Raw genomic sequence first — 21657 nt, forward strand, 5'->3', positions numbered from 1 at the left:
GGGATGCTCGAGAAGACGGTGCGTGCGTTTCCTCGAACGAGAGTATCGTTTCCACGATCCGATCGAGGGAGGGGGGTGAGCTGGCCTGGTGACCCAGTTTATTCCCGGGGGTTGAATGAACGGCACTGAACGCTATGACGTCATTCCCGACCTCATTTCCGGTCCCCGGTACAGCCAGCTATCCCAGCTCCGTCCCGTTGACCCGAAATTTCTCGTGAATCGAAGGACGCTCGTTCATCCCGAGCCATTCTAGCCAGCCATGAATGAATTTTCCGCATGCACGTTGCGCGCTGCCTCGAAAAAATCCACCGTGCCCCGACGAGGGAAGCCTTTTCGCCATTACAGGTGGCCTCGTGTAGTCCCACTGAAGCCTGGAGTCGAATTTTGTGGAATTTTGTGGTGCTGGAAAGGAGATGGGGTTCTTTATTTTAGAGAATATAGAGAAAAATTCAGTCGAAGTTCCATTGCAGGCTGAAGTTGAATTTTGTTGAAAAGGGGATGGGGTTCTCTATTTTAGAGAATATGGGAAAAGATTTCAGTCGAGGTTCCATTGCAGGCTGGAGTCGAATTTTGTCGAATTTGGTAGTATTGAAAAGGGGATGGGGTTCTTTATTTTAGAGGATATGGAAAAACCTTTTTTTAACAGTGAGGAAACTCTTTTGTGTGAATTCGATTAATTTTTAGAGAAAGACGTGCTATAATAGGTAAGAAGACTCTGTGAAATGGATGTTACATTAGTTAGAAACTTCTGTTGAATAATGATACCATTCTTGTCGCGAAAGGAGACATTTATGAGACATGGAGATTGATGATACATGGATATTATGTTTAGAGAAGCTCTTCTCACTCTTTACTGGGTTGAAGGGTGAGGAAAGTGTTCTCACCTCTCGCAGCGTCGGGTGTTCACTATTTACTAACACAACAGTTCGATAAACCAGAGACACTGTGTGGATGTTATCCTAGCACATACCTATACGCGAAGTGTTAGTCACTAATATCTTGACGTCAATGCTCAGGAAGTACAGTTTCTATTTCCCTTCTTATTATTTTCAGTGTATACACTCATCAAAGATTGTGTCAAGTCTTTTTCTGTTATTAATTCTGTGTCAAGTCTCCAGAATACCCTTGACAACCTTAATTTACTAACACACACATATAAAGTAAACCTTTTACTTAACAAACATAATAAAATGATCAACCTCATAAAAATTAATGTTCTGTTATAAAACCTTCATTACTTAATTATAAGTGTCTGCATAAGACGGTCGTTTCACACGTCTCTATCAAGTAAAATACACTTGCATTGAATTTCTCGCTAATGATTAAACGCACAAATAAATTACATATACTAATTAATTATCCAATAACAGTTCTCCATTCTATACACATCCATTATATGCAAATTTTTTCATTCTCACTCTTCAGGGAAACAATTCCTTATTTAACTGTTTTCGTCCCGTTATTGTTCAAAATATAATCATTTATTCAGAATCGCCTTCATCGATAGCAGACAAGCTGACCCATCTTCCAAATAAGACAATCGATTGCATCCTTCGTCGTTCACGATTCTCGAATATCCTCCGCCGAGAATGCTTCCTTTTCGCGCGCAATTTGTTCCGCTTCGGCGAGGAACGTCCAAGGAAAGTTCCAAAGTGGATATTCGGAGGAAAAGCGCGACGCTGTCGGAGCTTGTCATTTTTGAGGGGTCTCACTTTCAAAGTGTTGCCTCTCGACAGAGGGTTTACATTGTAACGCGATGCCTTTTGTCCTCGGGGATCACTTTCCTGTACAAGATTTACAACCGCCCTGCTGAAATTGAACGGAACCTCCCTCAGGGACGTGTCACCGACACAGTGCAATAAAGCTCGCAAAAATATCGATGCCTGTACGATTTTCATTTTCATTCTTGCGTGGTTAGTTTAATTAATGTCGCAATAACTCTGTCATCAGGTGAAAGGAAAATTGACTGAAGAGGTTATAAATTGAAATAAAATAAAATAAAATAATCAGTTATATGTTTGTAATAAACACCGAGGGCAAGTTTAAGAGTACGAACAACGAAGTACAAACCTTGATTTCTTGGTAAAAATTTACGACGCGAGGCTGTGACAACTAACAGATACAGATCTGCTCATTATAGCCTAAGGTTTCCTGCAAGGGTGCTAAGAGATAACGCTACATCCCTGATTTTCCAAGCCCATTGAGGGTGTTGGTGTCAGGGCAGGCCTTTGAGGCTTCGCTTGTTAACGAAGTCGATTGTCGAGTGAAATTTACACCATGAATCGCGCGTATACCTGCCAGCACCCTCTTTTCATCCGGCGCTGGTACAGGTGTCGTCTCAGGTACGAAGTCCACAAATCACGAGCGTGCAGAATCGCACAAAAAGCTTTCGTTCCCGGGAACGATCCGTCCGTCTCTCTATTGTTGTTTCTCGGAAGAAGAATCTTCCGCGGCGAGTCATCCTCCGAAAATTTACGAGATTGGATGAATAGTACGAATTTCACGGGAGGAAAGGTGCAGTGCAATTGATACCCGTGACGAATACTTTTTGCGAGCTTTTCGTCGGCATGGCTATTGGAATTTACTTGCTGGATTCTGCAGTTCTGAATAATGCAGAGGTTTTCGAATATAATCTTATCTTTAACTGGATCAGATGTTAATAATATTTCAGGTGTAAATTGAAAGTACGATAATTACTGAAGCTCTTATGAATATTTGTCCTATTTAACTGTATGTCTGAGTTATAGGTGTATTTTAATCATTCCTGACATGATTCTCGATTTGACTCAGCTACCTTATTATTTATTATTATTATCAACATTCTATATTTTTCGCGTGAATTTATCGACTGGTCGTAAACATGTCAATAATGCTTTTTCAAGTAATTTTAATCCGCTCACTTGATAAGAGAGTACATGTTTAAGATATTTAATAATTAATTAAGCTTGAGTATATCTTTCAAAAACAGTATCCAGTAAAAACGCTAGCAACTTTCCACTTTCCAATAAGAAATAATTCCTCGAGGTTTTTAGTATTATTCATAACATTAGACTGTATTCCACTTAATTAAATAAATCTAAGCACCTAATATATATTATTCATCAATATTTATCCGTTCATCTTCGATATTAGTACTCTCTAAAATTATCGAAAAACCTTCATCCTTAACACCTTTAACTATAATAGTATTTTGTTAGATTCTAGTTATCCATTTGTCGACTAACATCTCTGATTTCCTCACTGAGACCTCTTGGCTCATGTTCACAAGTACGTACGAGCGTTCGGCGATTATTGTCGGCGCACGGCACCAATATACAAACATTAATATCGCAAGAGGGATATAAATGTTAGACAGAGAAGCGAGCGAGTGTTTAGTACTGGCGCGAGTGCCAAACACGAGAGACGCGATGGAATTTCTGAGTTTCGATGTGACGAGCAAGAAGCTCGAGCTGAAAAGGAGCAAGGATCTCCCTGAGCCGAGGCCAGACGAAGTTCGGGTCAGGGTGGCTTACGCTGGAATCTGTGGGACCGATCTTCATATAATAGACGTGCGTCGTTAGCATAACTGTTTATATTCTTTCACCATTAGTAATGGAAGACGAATGGTTTCCTATAAAAGTGCCTGTGTTGAATATAGAAAGAAATAATTTTGCTTTCTTATACATTTCTCATAGATAGAGTTCACTGTAGGCTCGTGGCTACAGAGAATTACAGAGAATTATGAGAATTTGTGCACTGATGACTCGTTTTTGCTTTAAGGGTGAGAATGAAAGAGAATGAAAATGAGTTTAAAAAATGAGAGAATGGAAATGAGAAATGAGTCTCACCATTAATTATTTGAAGAATCGCTGAAAATGTAGAAATTGTTTAATTTTAGAAATTATTAGTGGATTTTAATACAACATATTTGAACTTTGAATATAACAGAAAAGGGGCAATTACATGCGATTTTCAGCGATGCATTAAATTTCGATTTTAGCCCCAATTTTGCTCGACCACGAGAACCAACCGTTTCTCCATTTCGATTATTTCTGTTTTGTTCGATCATACAATAAATTCCAAATTTCGCATGAAATTCACGAGGCGTTTCAACGTTAACGTGGTATCCCCGCGCGACTCTTTTTTTCTTCCATCCGAATTCGAGTGGTTGTTGGCGATTTAATGGTCCAATTTCCATTCGTTCGCCAGTGGAGCGGCGGCGCCTCGCTTTTATCGTCCGATTTACATATTCGGAATTCCTGTTTAAACTGAAATGCAAACCCGCCGCGTATCTGTACGCGACAAGAATAATTCCCTTCTACGTACGTGTGTCACGTGTTTTTAAACAAGAAAATTTCCTTTTCTTTTTATCTAAACGTTACGTGACTCTAAACAGTCTGTAAGACGTTTATGCTTATCGGTGCTCGTGTAATTCCTTGACACGAACAAGTATTTTAAGGAGACACGAATTACCATTGCACGATACAACGTTCGACTTGATAAATATTCACCGAACACGATACCGTTTATGTGTAACACAATTTATTAGTCATGAAAAGCAGTAATAATATTTGTGATTTGAATTTACTTGACTGCGTGATAATTAGAATTTAAGCGAAAAATAGAGAAATCTAGTTTAACTATAATTAGCTATATTTTATCAGGTGACTAACTATACTTTTACTGATATTTATGATGTACTTTATGGGATGTATTTTAGTTATTTTTTGCTTATAATGATGATTACAGAAGCTTCGTTTTTTTCGTTTTGTAATATTTCTGCTATTATAACTTTTAAAATTAGTGGTAATTAAAGAACAATTTATGATAAAGGTAATTTTAGTAAAACGGAATTACAGTCAGATATTCATTTATATTTTGCAATTATAATTGCATTTCATTAATTTTCAGGAATATTTCACTCTGCCAATAAAATTACCAATTTTTGGAATTTTGAGAATATTAAAGTATTCATGGAAAACGTAATGGATATAATTAAATTTTATTAAAATTTTAGTAAAAATCACTGACCAAATAAATATGAATGAATTTTACGTAACTACCCAAGAACAAATGACATTATATACTTTAATTTTCAAAGTCAGCAATAGATTCAAATTTCATATTACTACTTAATTTTCATACCTCTTTCACAATAATTACTGCCACGTTTATAAAAAATTGCACCAAGCAACCGCGCAATTTGTCCAAACTTCAATATGCCAAAATGTTCACCATATATTTCAGTTATACAGAATAAATACACACATGCTGGGCATCTCTTAAACCATCGGGCATCTCCCTGAACCGAAGTCATCTACTCAGGTGAACTTCTCATTACCATCAACATCATATCATTGCAAACAACTGAAAAACACTAAGGACACTAAGTACCAAACCAGTACAATTTCCCACGAATTGTAACAAATGATTTTTTTTCAGGGTTCGTTCCCATGCAAGACCGAGGGTAGCCTCACACTTGGCCATGAATTCTCGGGGACAGTCGACGCGGTTGGCTCGGCAGTGAGAAGCTTGAAAGTCGGCCAAAAAGTGGTGGTCGACCCCAATAGCGGTTGCAACACGTGCGACTACTGCCATAGCGGGAATTATCACTTCTGCAGCGCTGGTGGCATCAACAACACGATAGGAATCTACAGGGATGGTGGATGGTCCACCCACGCCATCGTACCGGAAACACAGGTTCGTTGGATTCACATCAGCGATCCTGAGTTGGGGACCTACATGATGAGACTTGCCTCGAGGCATGCCTCATCGTCTATGGGATACATTACACAAGACTTCATTCGATTATAAAAATACAGATATGAAATCTATTTACGTTGCACCATGAATAGTTTTACATATCACAGTTTTAGAGCCGCGTAGAGTTCATTCTAATCTCGTTAGGTCAAAGGGCTGAAGGTGCACCCTTCAGCGTAGGTCATTCGAGGGCAGGAAAATAGATGTTGCCACTTATTTTAATGGATTTAAGACTGTCGAGGAGTACGAATATAAAAAACAGCGAACTTCCTCTCTACGATCTTATATTTTTATCGCCTTCAGGTTCACGCGATGCCTGACGGCGTCGAGATGCAGCACGCTGCCCTCACAGAACCGCTCTCGTGCTTGGCTCACGGATGGGACAAGATTAATCCTGTTAACGTCGGTCATAATGTGCTCGTAATTGGCGCTGGAATAATTGGCCTTCTGTGGGCCTGCTTATTGCACTTGCACGGGCTCAGGAAAACCGTGACGGTCAGTGAACCTCAGGAAAAACGGCGCAAGATGGTACCAAAACTTGGTAATGATGATAATAATTCTGGGAGCTATGCAGCTCCAAATCGACGTATTGCATTGGTGCATGTATAATTGACACATTGAATAAATTAGGCTTCTTAGTTTTATGAAGATTGAAACCATTGATAAATGCATTATCTACTAGCAAGCTATGATTTAATAGAAATCGATAAAAAAGGTCACACTTTGTATGCACCAACTCGCTATAATAATGTTCAGAATGAAATATTGAATGCACAGTATGAATAAGTAACGTTCATCTGATTCTATTTATTAGATTTGGATTATCAAGTGAAGAGTCCAGACCAACTGAAAGAAGGATTCGATCTGGTCGTTGATTGTAGTGGCTCAGGACCAGCTATGGAAGCAGCTGTGCCTTTATTGAGACGTGGTGGTCGACTGTGTGTGTTTGGTGTTGCTAATCCTAAAGCAAAACTGACCATTGAGCCGTTTCAGGTAATGACTGACTCACGACTTTGTATATCATCGTTTTCCAGCTATTTGAATCACTACTTTCTTAATAATAGGTGACTGCAAATATCACGGGGAACGAATGTGAATATCTTTAATATTTTCGTTTGCTTTTCCACAGGTTTACATGAAGGAGCTAAACATCATAGGTGTAAACATAAATCCTTTCACGTTCCCTAAGGGACTGGCTTTGCTGCAGGCGATGGCCGACAGGTACCTCGATTATGAAAAGCTAGGTATTAAAGTATTCCCTTTGAAGGACTATCGTGAGGCTTTGGAAGCTCTCAAGCAGGGGGATATCAGTAAAGCTGTTTTTAAATTATAAACACGAGATACTACTCATTGAAATAATAAAACGTTGAATATTTTTGTAGCAATTACTCCGCTTAATCATCTTATCCTGAACAAACTGATCAGGGTTTAATATTAACTTTTACTTTGTAAACAGGGGTCATGTTTATCTCGAAATTTTTTAGAAGACCTCATATCTCGTAAACAAATGAGTATAAAGCAATTTTTTATTCAAATCCCAATTTCGAGTGTTTCAAGATGTTGCATGAATTTGTTCAGATTTTTTCAAAGACCTTTACCCACTTAAAAGCATGTTGGATTTAAATAACCTCCGTTTACAGAGAGGAAGGGTTAATAAGAACAGTTTTCGAGGCAATTGTCGTTTATTAAAGTTCATATTAGTCTAGAAGTAAATATAAAATTGCAAACTCGTAAAAAGGTCATACAAAATCTTACTTATTGAGATTCTATGTTTCCGCCCTTACAATGTCGCGCGGTTGTCTGAAAGAGATGAAAAGAGAAAGATCCCTGTTATGAGTATGCAGTCTATGTGCTTGATAACACATATAACATATCCTAGTCACAATTGTATAAATAATTTCGTGTACAATATACAACCGTCACTCTAGCTCTAGAAACAAATGACATTCTTCGCATCACGATCAAGGTACTAACATGTATATCAACTTCTTTTTCCCTTTCTCTTCTTTCGCCAAACTTTACATAACAAGGCAGCTATATAGAATACGCTACGTTGAAATTTCCTTTTCTAATAGAGCATTAACAAGTATTTAAGTAATTAAGTTGTATTGCTGCACTTTTGAGCACCTACCAGCTACCTGGAAGGCTGTATTGATATATTCGTAACATTATTATCAATCACTTCCTTCGTATCTATCAGTTGGACTGATACATGAAAGGACTATTATATAATATACATATATATATCAAACTATTGGTTCGCAATAATATTACCTTCTTTTCTTCTTTCACTATGCATCACTATATACTTTAATCTGGAATGTTAGTTTGTACCTTGCCAACAACTCTTATATGGCTGGCCCCTAAGAATTTTATATATTCTCTAGTAATATCTCAATTTTGGTTGTAAATAACTACAAAAATAATCATCTAATAAGAGTTAAAAACAAATCAGGCCCCTAAAAGGTTATTTTATGATGCTTCTAATATCTATTAAAAATGATGAACCACAGTAATATCAACAGCCATTTCGACAAGCTGCACTGACTCGCTGTCGCCCACCGGAGTCCAGGGTAATTAATATTTGGCGTGGAAATTTCTGGAAATTGCATTACAGTATTTTACAAATGCAGCAAGGTTATTTCGTCTAAGGAACAACGAATGGAAAGCCTTGAAGAACAACATACAAAGCGGAAGAAGATATTTCAAATAACATACCTCATAACAACTGTAATAAATAAAACTAAGACTATGAAAGGTCCTGAAGAGACTGGTAATACTCCAGCCCCATAACGCGCTTGACCACAAGCTGGTGGACACACAGGGACAGTTGTTTCTGCGCAAAGAAATAAGGAAAATCTAGAACATGCTAACTACCGAACTCAATAAATAAATGCATTGCAATTAAAATTGCTAAATAGGGTCGTTGCTTACAAATGCACACATGAGATAACAAAATATGATATACATAAAATAAACATTTTACGTTCGAGAAGGGTATAACATATATTCTCATTACTGGACTGCAGATCTTTATGCATTTATGGCAAATTTCAAGTTCTAAAGACTTACAGAATGCTTATAGTGTACAAAATTCGACAAAATATTAAAAGTTAAATACATTCAATAGTATTTAGAGGGAGAAACAAATCTCTAATTAGGTTACATAATTATATACATAAAAATCTGCAACCTATTCATTACATTATCGTGCAAAATCGATAAATACACCATACATTTAATCTACTAGGAAGTAAAAAACGATGGTAATACTACAGATATTTACATTCAATTGACGTAGTTGCATAAAGTTAAGCATACGTACCAAATAATTCAACTTTTGTTTCAGCAGATCCTAGTTTATTAGCAGCTCTGCATACGTATTCCCCAAACTGTCTCTTTTCAATTGTAATCACTCTAATCGTTGTATCAGTATATTGATCGGCAGTTGCAAAGTGTGATATGCTATAATGCTGATTATTCGACAACTGAACATCATCCTTTAACCATATGATAGCCGGTGGAGGATAAGCTTCCACATGGCATTCTAAATCCATATCGTACTGTAAGGCTTGGCCAAGTCGTGGCCTAGGCGCGGTAATCACAGGTGCGAATTCAACTTCGACATTAATATTACGTCTAGCTCCTCGTCCTACTCCGTTTTCAGCAACGCAATAATATGTTCCACGATCTTCTTTGCGTATTGCGGGGATTTTTAGCGTATTGCCTCTGCAATGTTTTCAGTTTCAGACACAGCTTACAGAATTACTTTAAAGAATCTCGAATCTGTTATTTACCGATAGATCGATCCACCAGTTGGTAAAATAGCATTATTTTCCCTACGCCACGAAATTCGAGGCGCCGGAAATCCTCCTGCGTAGCATTCAAGTTGCACCGGTTGCCCCTCGCTAACGACAAGTGCTCTAGTTGAATTATCACTAATGATAGGAGGTCTGCGAACTTGTAGTTCAACATTTGCAGTTACATAATTGTTTAGAGATATCAGAACTTTACACTGATAAAAGCCAGCATCAGTCTCTTGTATATCTTTAACCTGAAGTTTTTTTTTTTACATTAGTGTAAATATGTACAGGAGTATATAAGATGTTTTGTCTAACTCAAACATTTACAGTATCTTTATTATTCAGTAAATACTTTTGAAGGTCATACGTTTTCAAATTTTCAAGGTCTTCAATATTTTTTTAACAGAATTACATTTTTTGTATTATGCTAGATAAAAAATGATACAAGGTACTGACCTTTAAGCATTCATAATTAAGAAAAATTACATTTATTTAGAAATGTCTTCGAACTGTGTTTTAAGGGATATAAGAAAAATAGTTTAAGCGATTGAATTAGGTAAAACATCTCGAATATTAGTTTCAAATATTCATTTACGAATTAAATAACTGAGATTACCATTGAACTATCGCATTACCTGTAATATGAAAGTAGATGTAGCTTCATCATATCTAAGAGCAAATCTAGTGTCTCTTATAATTAAAGAGCTACCATGCGAAAGTGGCAGTTGATCATTGGCGATATCTTTATTAATCTTTGTCCATACAACAGGGTATTCTTGCGCATATTGAACAGAACAACGGAATTCTACAGTCTCGCCAATATCTTTGATCTGTTCTTGAGAGATATAAGATATTGTTGGTGTACGTTGCCCCTTAACTGAAAGGACAGGATGGTAAACTGTTTGCATGCAAATATTTTCTCTCGATAAGAGTTCAAACACAATCTCATAATATCGCAACACGTTTATTGGAATGCACTGGAGGTTGTGTAAACACGCGATTACGGGAGAGGGTTATCAATGCTCTGATTCATAAACCATATCATAAAGATACAGACTTACATAAAGGAATTATAAAAGAGACTAAGTTCGTATTACGTACAATATAGTACGTGCAAATAAATCTATCGATACATTACCTATTTGCAGAGCGACGAGCGCCAAAACTGTGTAAACAGTCTTCATTATGACACACCCAATGCTGGCCTAACAACGCCCGAATAATGTTCACCTTTTTTGTGTGCTGTATCGTATTCACTTGTTTTGCTTAACATAAGATAATACTTTTCTGATTTCACTAGTCTAGCGCTTGGGACGGGAAGGTTGTTGCGGAACGCAACGACCTGTGATAGCGATAATGCAAGTATCGTCGCGTTGTTGTCAAACAACGCGATTGAATAGGGATCAGGAGGATGTAATGCTCACAGGTGTCTGTTGACCGAAAATAAATATGGCGAATGACGCTACATCTCTGATCAAACGAAACACTAAAGTCTGATGCGAATTCAGACGAATTGGGGATATTATTTCATTGATTTTCTTTCTACTTATCGAATCATGTAATTCATTACTGCGATACATACTTTGGTAATAGAAACTTTGATTAAAAAATGCGAATAGTAGAGTAAATGATTCACTGTGTTCTTTCAAATCTGTAAATCAGTAAGTTGTATAGTGTAACGGAAAAATTGAAATTATTTGTAACGGCTATTCAGTGGGAATATATAAATCATCTCTTTAAGAAATTTTGTTGAAATAGTTTTATCAATGATCGTCCTTCAGATGCTATATAAATATTGTATTCGAGTATCTTGTTTCTAGTAAGGATGGATAATTGAAAGTAACACAAAGTAGATCGATAATGCTTTAACAACAATAGCACGCATTAAAAATGTAAGACTTCATTTATTTTTTTCACCACATACAAATCATAATTTCTAACAAATTCTGGATACTAAATTATACGAAATAAAGGTATATTTTCTACCGGAAAATTTGCGCGATGGCGTCGACAATGGTGTATTTTCGAATGTGTGGTTCTGCTAATAACAATAAGGCGTCTCTTTCAATGTGTAATACAATAGTATAATAAACTTATTTATTTATTATTATAAACTGTCTTTTTAAATCTCTTTTTCTGTTACATGTACAATTCTAAATAACTTTACTAACTTTATTAACTTAACTTTAAATGCGTTTATTTATGCATTTATTTGCAATCTGAGGCAGCGTAAGACATTTAGAAGCGCTATAATATACATTGAAACTATAATAAAACGATAAAATTTGTTTATTCATTGCAACAAGAGTATTTAAATCATTTGTCAAAACGTGGACTCGAAAATACCTAGCCATCTAGCGGTGGTCTATGAACTAACAAAATGGAATTAATGAGAACAGTACTCCTACGCCATCTAGCAACTTCTGATATGTACTAATAATCTGTTTAGAACACTGCTCCTTGCGCCTGTTTTAATTATAAATAATCCTTTTGATGTTTAATATCGTTACACAATATATTTTACAGACTCTATAATCATTTTACAGTCACTAATAACAGATAAATTAATAAATAGAACCACTTTTTTCGATTGCTGCTCGTGCTGTATATGTATTTTAAATAATGTAGTTCATTTTACTGTCATGTTTTGGTCGTCGTCATTTAAATCTTTAAATGCTTAAAAAATAAATTATTTTAGTACATATTAGCATTATTTAATGAATATCAACAATAATGAGATATTTTTGAAACTCTAGCTTTTAAATCATAGTAAATGTTTATAAGATCTCATCGTTATTCGTGAATAATATAATACCGTTGTTGAAATATTCGTTTAGCAATATGATAGTTGATAATAAGTCTATTCTACATCTTGTCTGTACTATCAATGATTATTTGTTTCAATTTTCATATTCAAATTATTAAAAATATTGATTGTTAGTGGTTTTCTACTTGTTATAGAGGTCGTGTCGGTCGTGTTTCTGCTGTGTAGTGAGCAGTGTATCTGTAATTGTTGAATGTAATCGTTTGTTAGTTAAGAAAATGTTTTCACATGGTAGAAGAATTTTACAAACCGTAAATTCTTTATACAAGACAAAAAATGCTGCAATTATTTTGAAATCAGTTCGTCAAAGCCATGGCACGTAAGTTAATATATCTATTATATAATCGTCTCAATTAAAGGTTATGTTTCTAGTTACACTATTTCTTTCTTTTCGATATTCATTAGGAAATATTCGAATGTTTAAGCTATATTTATAGAAGATCAACTTTATGTATAAATTACATTTAGTTACAATTATAGTTTATTTATTACTAACTGGCTTTTACTAGAGTGAAAACTTCAAATTGTAATTGACTTTAATAGAAAAAAGACATGATAAAAATTTGTTAATATTTTTTTAGACCTACTTACCGCGAGCAGACTGTACCACCCAAACATATAGTCATTTGGACAGAAATCCTGGGTGGAATATTTTGGTGGTGGATTCTTTGGAATTTTTATCATGATTGGCACGGTGCTTTAATGGTAAAAAACATTTTAATTTTATACTCTGTTCTTTTTAGTACTTATTATGAGATAATATAGTTAAGTTTTATTTCAAATTTTAATTTTATGTATGTAACTCTTTGACACTTACACCTATAACAGTCATGAGTACCTCTTAAACATTACAAAAAAATCAGAGTTAAAACTGATTTTATAATTTTACATCTAACATTTTAAGGGTCATTATGTAGCCCCTATACCAGAGCATTGGACAGATGAAGAATTAGGAATTCCACCAGAAGATGAATAAGGTGCATAAGTAGACTATCTTTATAAGTATAAAATTACATGTAGAAATATTAAATACATTAGCTGGTGTATAACTTCTATACATGTTATTTTAAAACCTAAGTTATTATTAATAATTATGTTATTAAAATATTTCTCAAAAATATAATTCTTTATTTACAAGTATAATGTATTACTTTGCCACTTTATATATCTGACAGTAATTCAAAATACAGGAAAAAATATGGTAATAAAACATGCAGCAGATTTATTAAAGTGTGAATTCATAAAAGTTTAATACATCAAAAACAAGCATCATGTATCATAATTTTTTGTATACATATATGTATTATTTTCATTCTTAATTGAATGCTGGTACTTTAATAGTCACTGTTTTAGTCTCCACGTATCCCTCTAATCCATCTGCTCCCCTAAAAAACAAACAAATATTGCTGTATCATACTCCTTTAATTTCGTCTGAATAAATATCTGTTAAACTTACATTTCGCGACCTATGCCTGACTGTTTAAATCCACCAAATGGAGTTTGAGGTGTAAGGGCATCGTAGCAATTTATCCTTTAATGATAATGTTTTTTAGAAGTTTTCTGTATTAAATACATACAGTAAATAAAAGTTTGAATCATTACCAAATACTGCCAGCTTCTACTGCTTGCGCAAACTCTAAAGCTTTGTTAATGTCTTTAGTGATTACACCAGCAGCAAGACCATACTTTGTATTATTTGCGCGATCAATGATTTCGTCCATCGTCTCGAATTTCAAAATAGTTTGAACAGGTCCAAATATTTCCTCCTGGGCGATTTCCATATTGTCGGTTACGTTAGAGAAAACAGTGGGCTTAAATTGAAATGATAAAAGTTAGGAAACAGAACTATTTAAAAAAAATGAGAACAAAAACTTGGACATAAAATTCTACCTGAATAAAGTAGCCGACTTTTCCTTCTCGCTGTCCGCCGGTTTCCAGCACAGCACCCTCTTTTTTCCCTGATTCAATCAGTCTTAAGACCTTATTAAACATCTGTTCATCGATTTGTGGTCCCTGTTCAGTTTCGGGACTGAAAGGATCGCCAACTTTAATTTTGAGAGCCAACTGCTTTGCACATTTGACGAATTCATCATAGATTTTGGCGTGAACGAAGGTACGCGAAGCAGCGCAGCAACACTGTCCATGGTTTGTGAATAACGCGAAATTGGCAAGTTTCGCTGCTTCCATAACTACAAAATTGATCTTAATTATTGAATGCTCTTTATAGTATATTTAAGTATATCAACATTTCATGAAATGCAGCAGTAATGTACCATCAACATCATCAAATATGACCAAAGGACTCTTGCCACCCAATTCAAGACTGACACGTTTAAGGTTGCTCTTAGCAGCAGTTTCCATTATTAAACGACCAACCTATAGATCAAAATATACATCCTTAATATTGATTTATGTTTCATTGAAAAGTTAATAATATGAATACGAACCTCAGTAGAGCCAGTGAATGCAACTTTGCGAATATCTGGATGACTAACGACAGCTGCACCAGCTGTTGGACCGTACCCTGTGATAACATTTATAACACCTGGGGGGAATCCAGCCTCCTTAGCAAGTGCAGCAGCATAAAGTGCACTCAATGGAGTCTGTTCCGCTGGCTTCATGACAATAGTGCACCCAGCGGCCAATGCTGGACCCCATTTCCAAGATAACATAACCAGAGGATAATTCCAAGGAATAATTTGGCCTACTACACCAACTGGTTCCTTTCGCGTGAATGAGACAAAATTTCCATCTAAATAAAGAATATAATCAATAGTTATGCAATACACTTTTTAGAGATCACTTTAAAATAATAAATGTACCTGCTGGAATGGTGTCACCCAGAATTTTATCACTCCATCCAGCATAGTAACGCAGTGTAGATATACTTGCTTTTACATCAAAAAGTGCAACGGGATATGCTTTTCCATTATCCAAAGATTCAAGAGAAGCAAGATATTCTATGTCACGTTCAATAAGATCTGCAAGCTGTCCAAACAATATTTATATCTTTAAATAATCCACTCTATAAAAAACTATTGTAAAGTATGTTTACTTTGTTTAGAAGAACTCCACGAGCAGATGCATCCATCTTTCGCCATTCTGATTTCCTGTTAAATGCCTGCTTTGCAGCTGCGACAGCCTTGTCTACATCTGCCTATAAAAAATCAAATCAATTTGTAAAATTGTAAAGAGAAATTCATTCAAAGCTTTAAAATCATAAAATCCAATTTTAATAAAAAATGTAATTTACCTTATCTCCCTCTGCAACTTCTACAATCACTTTACCATTGGCTGGATTTATAGTTGGAAACGTTTTCTTACTTACTGCATCTACAAACTCATTGTTGATGAACAACTGGAAAATGTAGAGAATTAATACAAATTATGAGATAGAAGTTCAGTATCTATATGGAAGAAAATGTAGGCTATTATTGTGGAAACACAATATTATTACTTATAGAAATTAATAATATACCTGAGTGTATTTGATCTCTGGTATTTTGCCAGTCATTTTTCCCTGCGTCTTCTTCTGTGTCTTGTAAATAACTAATTAGCAATCTTCAATACGACACGTTAAATAAGCTCACACACACTGATAAGAGACGTACTAAATTATTTATTTTATGAAAGATATTTTTAAAACGGACTATCTTCTAGCCTCGCCCGAGGTCGATTAATCGCTTATCTTAAGATACCAGTATTACACCGAGAAGATAGTCAAGATTTTATTTGGTAGAAATTCAAAATTAAAATTCCGTAAAATTCCGTAAAATATCCACGTTTGAATACTTCGTAATCCCCTGCAAACCTTCTTCTTGTTTCTCCTACTGCGGAATGTTGGAAAATTACGCAAGATTTATTGCGACCTATTATAGTGACTAGCGAGAACTGAATTCTGTTGAGTTCATATCTTATAATGACATCTTTCATCCCACATTTATACTACGGAGATAATGAATCGTAGCAAGTACCATTACTTGCAACTTGTAAATCAAAAATACAATGCTTGATAACAAGTATATTTATATAATATTGAACTTTCAATTATTTCGATTTGACTAAAAATCTAAATAAATAGATTGTAAAAATCTCGTGTATCTATACAGGATACTATAAAACAGGAGAAAAGATAAATAATTATTCATCTGTTTCCTGTACTCTGTATGTGTAAGATCTGACCAGTTTTTATACGAATGGATAAATATAGAAATACAAGTACGCGGCTTGTATTGACTAGAAAAGGATTCTCCTTTCAGTCGCCTTGAGCTATTAAATCGATAAATTTCGTATGCTTGGAAGAGCAAACATCATGTGAACATTATTCATAATTTAGATCGAAGCATAATATTCTATAATTACTTGAGGCAAGAACATGACACTCCAATCTATATCAATTAACATATTGTGAGTTACAAACGAAGGTTATTGATCACATACACGTCGTTTTCATCTACATATTTAGTCCCGATAATTCAAAAATATATTCAATATGAATGTGCAACAAGGTTCTGCAGGAGCGACTCAAGTGCTACCTCGCGATGGAGCTGGTGACGGGGTAAAGTAATTTATAAAAAAATAATAAATTGCAGAATTGGTAATCTGAAGTTTTTCCTTGCACAGCGTGTCGTGCCTTGCCCTATGATGGAAACATCAAAGGGCGAAACGCAGGGTAAACTACCCCCTTATTTCCCTCAACCAGGGGACGAACTTCCTGCGCAACTGGAAGGATCCATGGAACCAATTGGTCCATGGGCAACTGGTCGTGTAACATTTACACCCACAGATGGTTTAACAGGAGTCAGACCTGTTGCTGATCAATATTCTGTAACTAAATTTGGGGCACCTCAGTGGAGGGCCCACAACATGAAATTTTTCAAGCAGTCGGACGAAAAGATTCGAGATGCCCAGTACGTAAATAAATAATAATTCTTCTAAATTTAATTATGTGCCTTTGAATTAAAATCATTTACAAAAGAAGAATTTTTATGCACGAACCACAGAATTATTTTTTCTTTTATTTAAGTTTTCTGTTTTACATGTAAAGACTTTAGGGAAGAACTTGATAAGTCATATTTTCGTAATTTTATAGGAGACCGATTTCAAAGTTCGAAATATTATTTTCCTGTACACGTTTTAAAAAAATACTTGCATCTCAGAATCTATCAAGGATTCTCTGCTTTCGCTTTAGATAATTAAAATAGAAATGTTTCGTTTTAGATAATAAAACAAAAAATCGAAAAAAGTGGACTTGTCAAGTTTTTCCTCTGGAGACCTCATGTAAGATTAAAAAAGAGTATTACACTTTTAATAAAAATCCTTGTTTTAAAAATGATTTTAATCTGAAGTGGGCATATAGTCCAGTATGAGTCTCATTTTTTTGAAAATAAATTGTTGAAGCACGAAAATGATGCAACAGTTAGTGCGTATAATAATGAAAGATTGATGGTGCAGGCTCGCTATAAACAACGCGAAACGATGCGTAGATCGATCGTATAAAGAGGCGGACAAGACGCAATTAGAATCGACGGATCACTTAAGAAATCGAGCAGCCGAGGTGTATCGTTGGAAGACGGAGTTAGAACATGTGATACGTGATATCACTACAGAGATAGAATTATTGGAAGCTGACCGTCGACGAGTAAAACAGTCTTTATCGGTTCTTACCGTTCCTGAGTCTATCGCTGGGGAACTCTTGCAACTGCGAACTAAGCGGCTCGAGTCCGATCTTATCAAAGACGAAGTCGAGGAGGAACTCACGAAAGTTATTGTTATGAATTCTGTCAACCGTTCCACATGGTAAAACTATAATAATATGTACATAAAATTACTACAGGAAGTTGCCCTTTGTACCGAAATACGCGACCTGCTGGCCAGAACGAGGGAGCAAATAGAATTGCAAATGACTGAGTTAAAAGCTGCCAAAGCGAGGATGGAAGTCGACTGGACCGATAAAACTGATGCTTATGATATAGATTCCAATTGTATACAATTAAAAAATGACTCACCCATTATACTGTGGAAACCTGGATCTACCAGATTTCCAGCAGAGTGCGTATCAAAATCATTTTGACGCGAAACATGCATTGAAACGAGATTAAATAAAATTCTACCGATGTTTATTAACAGACAATCGACACCAGCGAGTTATGAACATTATACACGAGAAAGTTTAACCGATGGAGAAGCTGCGAGGCAAAGATCTGCGAATCTGAGGTCTACCTTGGATGCTATCTTTAAGAATTCAATTAAAGACCTTCGAAACCAAGCGACTCGCGTAGATATCGTTTTAGGTGAAAAGATTAAGCTCACGGAGGAAGTTCGTCTACAATTAGAGAAAGAATTGCTTCGCGTGAGTTTGATCACCTTGTTAATTAATTGTTATAATTATTATGTTATCGCAACAAAGCTTCCCTCCAGTGCTTATATGAATTAGCAAACACCGAAAAAGCTATTGAACAGCTTCGTCATTCGGTAAGAGGATTGGATTTCGCAATGAAAGTGGCGCAAACACGATTAGCAGACAGATTACGACGGCGTAATGTAGAAAGTTGTCGGGATACTCCTGAGTTCGCGTAAGTACATTATCAATGAGTGATTAGATAGTTATCTTTATGCATAACGTATGATCATGGAAAACATTCGAGAACTTCGATGTCACTATTATTTAATATTTTATTATCGAAAGATAATTGTTATGTATTGATAATCTGTGATTTATTTAGGCTGATAGAAGAAGTTAAATTACTTAATGAGCGCACTTCCGCTATGAAGGCGGAATTGAAGCGCGCTGAAGAGACCCAAGCTGGTCTGGTAAAGGCGAGGAGTGATCTTGAACGTGAGATAGTTGTGAAACGTAAAACTTTGTACATAGATAAACAACGCGGACAATTGTTGCGTTCATTTTATCCCTCGGCTACAGCCCTTTCTGGTATTTAATATCACTTATTTTCATTACACGATTTTAACAGAAGGAAAAGTTTTAAAGGTACTGATATTTTCTATAAATATACTACATACAATTGAATTTGTAAGTGTATTTTGGAAGTACATGGACTTATTCACGCAAAAATACAGCAGTCTTGGTATTAGTGTATAATAATTTTATAGTATTTTTAATATTTTATACAAAAATGAAAAATATACGGCCTGGATACTTCGGGGTTTTTCATGTAACATTTTGTACATTCATACACGATTAAATCAAGTGTTACATATTTATGTTTAAAAACCGCTTAAATTGTCTCTATAGTTTCAAAATTAAACTCACCATGAGAAAAATATATGATCATAGTTCATCGTGTGGTTGTAAGTAATTTGCCACAAATTCGTATAAATCGTCTAAATTACGAGCACCATTGTATTCAGAAACTTTCTGTCCATCACGATATAAATACAAAGTAGGAAAACCATCTACTTCTTGCTCATTACACAATTCTTTGCTTACATCAAGCGTACAATCTACTTTAACTATATTTACATTCTCATTTGTGAAGAACTTCTTCCCAAGATCCTCCCAAATTGGTGCCAAGCGTTTACAATGTCCACACCAAGGTGCAAAGAACTTAACAAATGAAATGCCTTTTTCAATACCGTGTTTGAAGCTGTCACCAGTTAAACTTAACACAGCATGAGTTGTACTATCAGAACTATCAGTCTTAACGTTCACTTGATCATCGCTCTTCCCTAGCATTCTTGACACGTAAGCTTTCAATTCTTCGTGAGTACGTTGTCCTGAATATTTATCTACCTGCAAATTCACAGCCAAAAATGCTAATACTTGTCTGGATGAAAATTCAAACAAATTGAACTAGGGTCTAAACTTCACCTTCTTCCCATCTTCAATCCAAAGCAATGTTGGATATCCCTTTATATCAAATTGTCCACAAATTCCACGGTGTTGAGTACAATCTACCTTAGAGATGCTAACATGATTGTTATTACGCAAACTATTAGCTAGTTCTTCCCATGTAGGAACTAATTTTTTACAATAGCCACACCAAGGTGCATAAAACTTTATGAAATGGTAACCAGTGGATATGTGTTTATCAAAGGTGTCCTCTGTTAATTCTATCAAGCCATTTACTGCTTCAGGAGGAGATGGTGCAACATCTACATTCTAATCACAGAAATTACAAGTTAAAAAGACTAAAATACATATTGTTTCAAAGCAAACATAGTTCTGATATTTACCCCGAGAGTTGTACCCAACTGATCATTGAGAAAAGAAAGTAGAGATGGTAAGTCCCTTGTGCCTCTGAATTTAATACCTTTGGTTTCTCCAGCTTTAAAAAACTTCAACCTACAACATTATGAAGACTACAGATTACTTTTTTTATAAATGTACGTTTGTATATTTTGTATAATTTTAAAAATCATATTTAATGAGTTAGTGTTACACGTACGTAGGATATCCAGTGACATCATGTTCACTGCATAAGCTGCTATCTGTAGTACAATCAACTTTAGCAATCTTTATGTTATTGTCTTCCTCGTTGGATAAATCAGCCAATTGCTCCCAAGTAGGTTCAAGTCTTTGACAATGTCCACACCTATAATCAAAATAAAAATTTATTTCTGCACAATTTTTACTCCAATGATAACATTTATTTTCATTCATAAAATATGGAAGAATATACTCACCATGGTGCATAAAACATAATAAAATGATTTTTCTTCTTGATTTCTGTCGAAAAATTGTCATTCGTATATTGTACAGTATGCAAAGTCTCTTCTTGTTCACTTTTAACTTGACTCAGCATAAATATGAATAATAAGATATGCTTTTTCCACATTATAGAATTCGAAGAGTGTACAGTCATCATAATATATGTTTTTTTTAAATAGCTTCACACTATCGCTAAATATTCAATGTTGAAATACCGTATTATTGACAAGATAAAAAGGGAAGACTAATTTGAAAACATTGTAAATTATCTTTGTATATTTACTACCAAGGTTACAATTATAAAATCAAGTTCAAAAAATTCTAAACTTCACAATGTTCAAACTCGAGTGGTGAATTACTCAATACTATTCAATTATAATTCAACTATTTCTTTCACTTTACACTGGCCTTCTAGTCTCCCACATGAATGGATTGAAATGGATCGAAACCGCCGATTCCGCCCCCATATGATATTCGAACATTGGCAGCAACACTTTGCTACGAAATTCCCATTACTTTCCTTCTCACCGCTATCATAGTAACTTTATCTTCTCTCTAATTATATTCAACTATTATCGAGAAATTTGATAAGATTTGAAACAGAAACATAAATATTACATTAC

The 21657-nt window shown here is 35.2% G+C and overlaps 6 protein-coding genes across 8 annotated transcripts; 3 read left to right on the top strand and 3 right to left on the bottom strand.

The window, feature by feature from the left end:
* Window positions 1-3388: 3388 nt before the first annotated feature.
* Window positions 3389-7124, top strand: LOC143178084 (sorbitol dehydrogenase). Its single transcript, XM_076376530.1, has 5 exons — window positions 3389-3548; window positions 5422-5679; window positions 6043-6280; window positions 6554-6732; window positions 6869-7124. The coding sequence occupies exons 1-5, from the start codon at window positions 3408-3410 to the stop codon at window positions 7070-7072; spliced, it is 1020 nt and encodes a 339-aa protein (XP_076232645.1). The 5' UTR covers window positions 3389-3407; the 3' UTR covers window positions 7073-7124.
* A 498-nt stretch (window positions 7125-7622) lies between these two features.
* Lac (septate junction protein lachesin) lies at window positions 7623-10964 on the bottom strand. 2 transcript variants are annotated; one of them, XM_076376510.1, is made up of 6 exons: window positions 10681-10964; window positions 10178-10419; window positions 9537-9793; window positions 9065-9468; window positions 8458-8575; window positions 7623-8338 (listed from the first exon to the last, which is right to left on the bottom strand). In XM_076376510.1, the coding sequence occupies exons 1-6, from the start codon at window positions 10724-10726 to the stop codon at window positions 8317-8319; spliced, it is 1089 nt and encodes a 362-aa protein (XP_076232625.1). In that variant the 5' UTR covers window positions 10727-10964; the 3' UTR covers window positions 7623-8316. The 2 variants fall into 2 exon arrangements, with proteins under 2 accessions (XP_076232625.1, XP_076232633.1); XM_076376518.1 differs by lacking the exon at window positions 8458-8575.
* A 1220-nt stretch (window positions 10965-12184) lies between these two features.
* Window positions 12185-13509, top strand: Ndufb2 (NADH dehydrogenase (ubiquinone) 1 beta subcomplex, 2, 8kDa). The gene is made up of 5 exons (XM_076384186.1): window positions 12185-12217; window positions 12327-12416; window positions 12504-12685; window positions 12948-13071; window positions 13271-13509. The coding sequence occupies exons 1-5, from the start codon at window positions 12185-12187 to the stop codon at window positions 13340-13342; spliced, it is 501 nt and encodes a 166-aa protein (XP_076240301.1). The 3' UTR covers window positions 13343-13509.
* A 54-nt stretch (window positions 13510-13563) lies between these two features.
* On the bottom strand, window positions 13564-18049 carry LOC143182467 (aldehyde dehydrogenase 1A1). 2 transcript variants are annotated; one of them, XM_076383474.1, is made up of 11 exons: window positions 18034-18049; window positions 15845-15961; window positions 15620-15724; window positions 15422-15523; window positions 15189-15354; window positions 14814-15118; window positions 14640-14742; window positions 14257-14555; window positions 13969-14177; window positions 13823-13897; window positions 13564-13751 (listed from the first exon to the last, which is right to left on the bottom strand). In XM_076383474.1, the coding sequence occupies exons 2-11, from the start codon at window positions 15878-15880 to the stop codon at window positions 13682-13684; spliced, it is 1470 nt and encodes a 489-aa protein (XP_076239589.1). In that variant the 5' UTR covers window positions 15881-15961; window positions 18034-18049; the 3' UTR covers window positions 13564-13681. The 2 variants fall into 2 exon arrangements, with proteins under 2 accessions (XP_076239589.1, XP_076239580.1); XM_076383465.1 differs by lacking the exon at window positions 18034-18049 and having other exon boundaries at window positions 15845-16032.
* On the top strand, window positions 16859-19305 carry Tektin-a (Tektin A). Its single transcript, XM_076384198.1, has 7 exons — window positions 16859-16924; window positions 16990-17276; window positions 17821-18130; window positions 18203-18417; window positions 18496-18718; window positions 18787-18941; window positions 19092-19305. The coding sequence occupies exons 1-7, from the start codon at window positions 16859-16861 to the stop codon at window positions 19303-19305; spliced, it is 1470 nt and encodes a 489-aa protein (XP_076240313.1).
* A 349-nt stretch (window positions 19306-19654) lies between these two features.
* Window positions 19655-21474, bottom strand: Prtp (thioredoxin domain-containing protein pretaporter). Its single transcript, XM_076383484.1, has 5 exons — window positions 21010-21474; window positions 20772-20918; window positions 20560-20668; window positions 20195-20485; window positions 19655-20116 (listed from the first exon to the last, which is right to left on the bottom strand). The coding sequence occupies exons 1-5, from the start codon at window positions 21189-21191 to the stop codon at window positions 19655-19657; spliced, it is 1191 nt and encodes a 396-aa protein (XP_076239599.1). The 5' UTR covers window positions 21192-21474.
* Between the last annotated feature and the right edge of the window lie 183 nt (window positions 21475-21657).

This window comes from Calliopsis andreniformis, chromosome 1, assembly GCF_051401765.1.
Source record: "Calliopsis andreniformis isolate RMS-2024a chromosome 1, iyCalAndr_principal, whole genome shotgun sequence".
Lineage (NCBI taxonomy): Eukaryota > Metazoa > Arthropoda > Insecta > Hymenoptera > Andrenidae > Calliopsis > Calliopsis andreniformis.

Bases quoted from the DNA above. Each gene is read 5' to 3' on its own strand.
- Ndufb2 (XM_076384186.1), top strand. From the start codon at position 12,185: ATGTTTTGGTCGTCGTCATTTAAATCTTTAAAT. The intron at 12,417-12,503 runs GTCTGTACTATC...TACTTGTTATAG, and splicing joins ATAAGTCTATTCTACATCTT to AGGTCGTGTCGGTCGTGTTT. The intron at 13,072-13,270 runs GTAAAAAACATT...TAACATTTTAAG, and splicing joins ATTGGCACGGTGCTTTAATG to GGTCATTATGTAGCCCCTAT.
- LOC143178084 (XM_076376530.1), top strand. From the start codon at position 3,408: ATGGAATTTCTGAGTTTCGATGTGACGAGCAAGAAGCTCGAGCTGAAA. The intron at 3,549-5,421 runs GTGCGTCGTTAG...ATTTTTTTTCAG, and splicing joins CCGATCTTCATATAATAGAC to GGTTCGTTCCCATGCAAGAC. The intron at 5,680-6,042 runs GTTCGTTGGATT...TATCGCCTTCAG, and splicing joins CCATCGTACCGGAAACACAG to GTTCACGCGATGCCTGACGG.
- Lac (XM_076376510.1), bottom strand. From the start codon at position 10,726: ATGAAGACTGTTTACACAGTTTTGGCGCTCGTCGCTCTGCAAATAG. The intron at 10,420-10,680 runs GTAATGTATCGA...CTGTCCTTTCAG, and splicing joins GCTCGTCGCTCTGCAAATAG to TTAAGGGGCAACGTACACCA. The intron at 9,794-10,177 runs GTAATGCGATAG...AAAAAACTTCAG, and splicing joins CATCTACTTTCATATTACAG to GTTAAAGATATACAAGAGAC.
- Tektin-a (XM_076384198.1), top strand. From the start codon at position 16,859: ATGAATGTGCAACAAGGTTCTGCAGGAGCGACTCAAGTGCTACCTCGC. The intron at 16,925-16,989 runs GTAAAGTAATTT...TTCCTTGCACAG, and splicing joins GCGATGGAGCTGGTGACGGG to CGTGTCGTGCCTTGCCCTAT. The intron at 18,942-19,091 runs GTAAGTACATTA...TGATTTATTTAG, and splicing joins CGGGATACTCCTGAGTTCGC to GCTGATAGAAGAAGTTAAAT.
- LOC143182467 (XM_076383474.1), bottom strand. From the start codon at position 15,880: ATGACTGGCAAAATACCAGAGATCAAATACACTCAG. The intron at 15,119-15,188 runs GTACATTTATTA...TTCTTTATTTAG, and splicing joins GGGTGACACCATTCCAGCAG to ATGGAAATTTTGTCTCATTC. The intron at 13,898-13,968 runs GTAATGATTCAA...TTATCATTAAAG, and splicing joins GTAGAAGCTGGCAGTATTTG to GATAAATTGCTACGATGCCC.
- Prtp (XM_076383484.1), bottom strand. From the start codon at position 21,191: ATGATGACTGTACACTCTTCGAATTCTATAATGTGGAAAAAGCATATC. The intron at 20,919-21,009 runs GTGAGTATATTC...TTTTGATTATAG, and splicing joins ATTATGTTTTATGCACCATG to GTGTGGACATTGTCAAAGAC. The intron at 20,117-20,194 runs GTGAAGTTTAGA...GTGAATTTGCAG, and splicing joins GGATTGAAGATGGGAAGAAG to GTAGATAAATATTCAGGACA.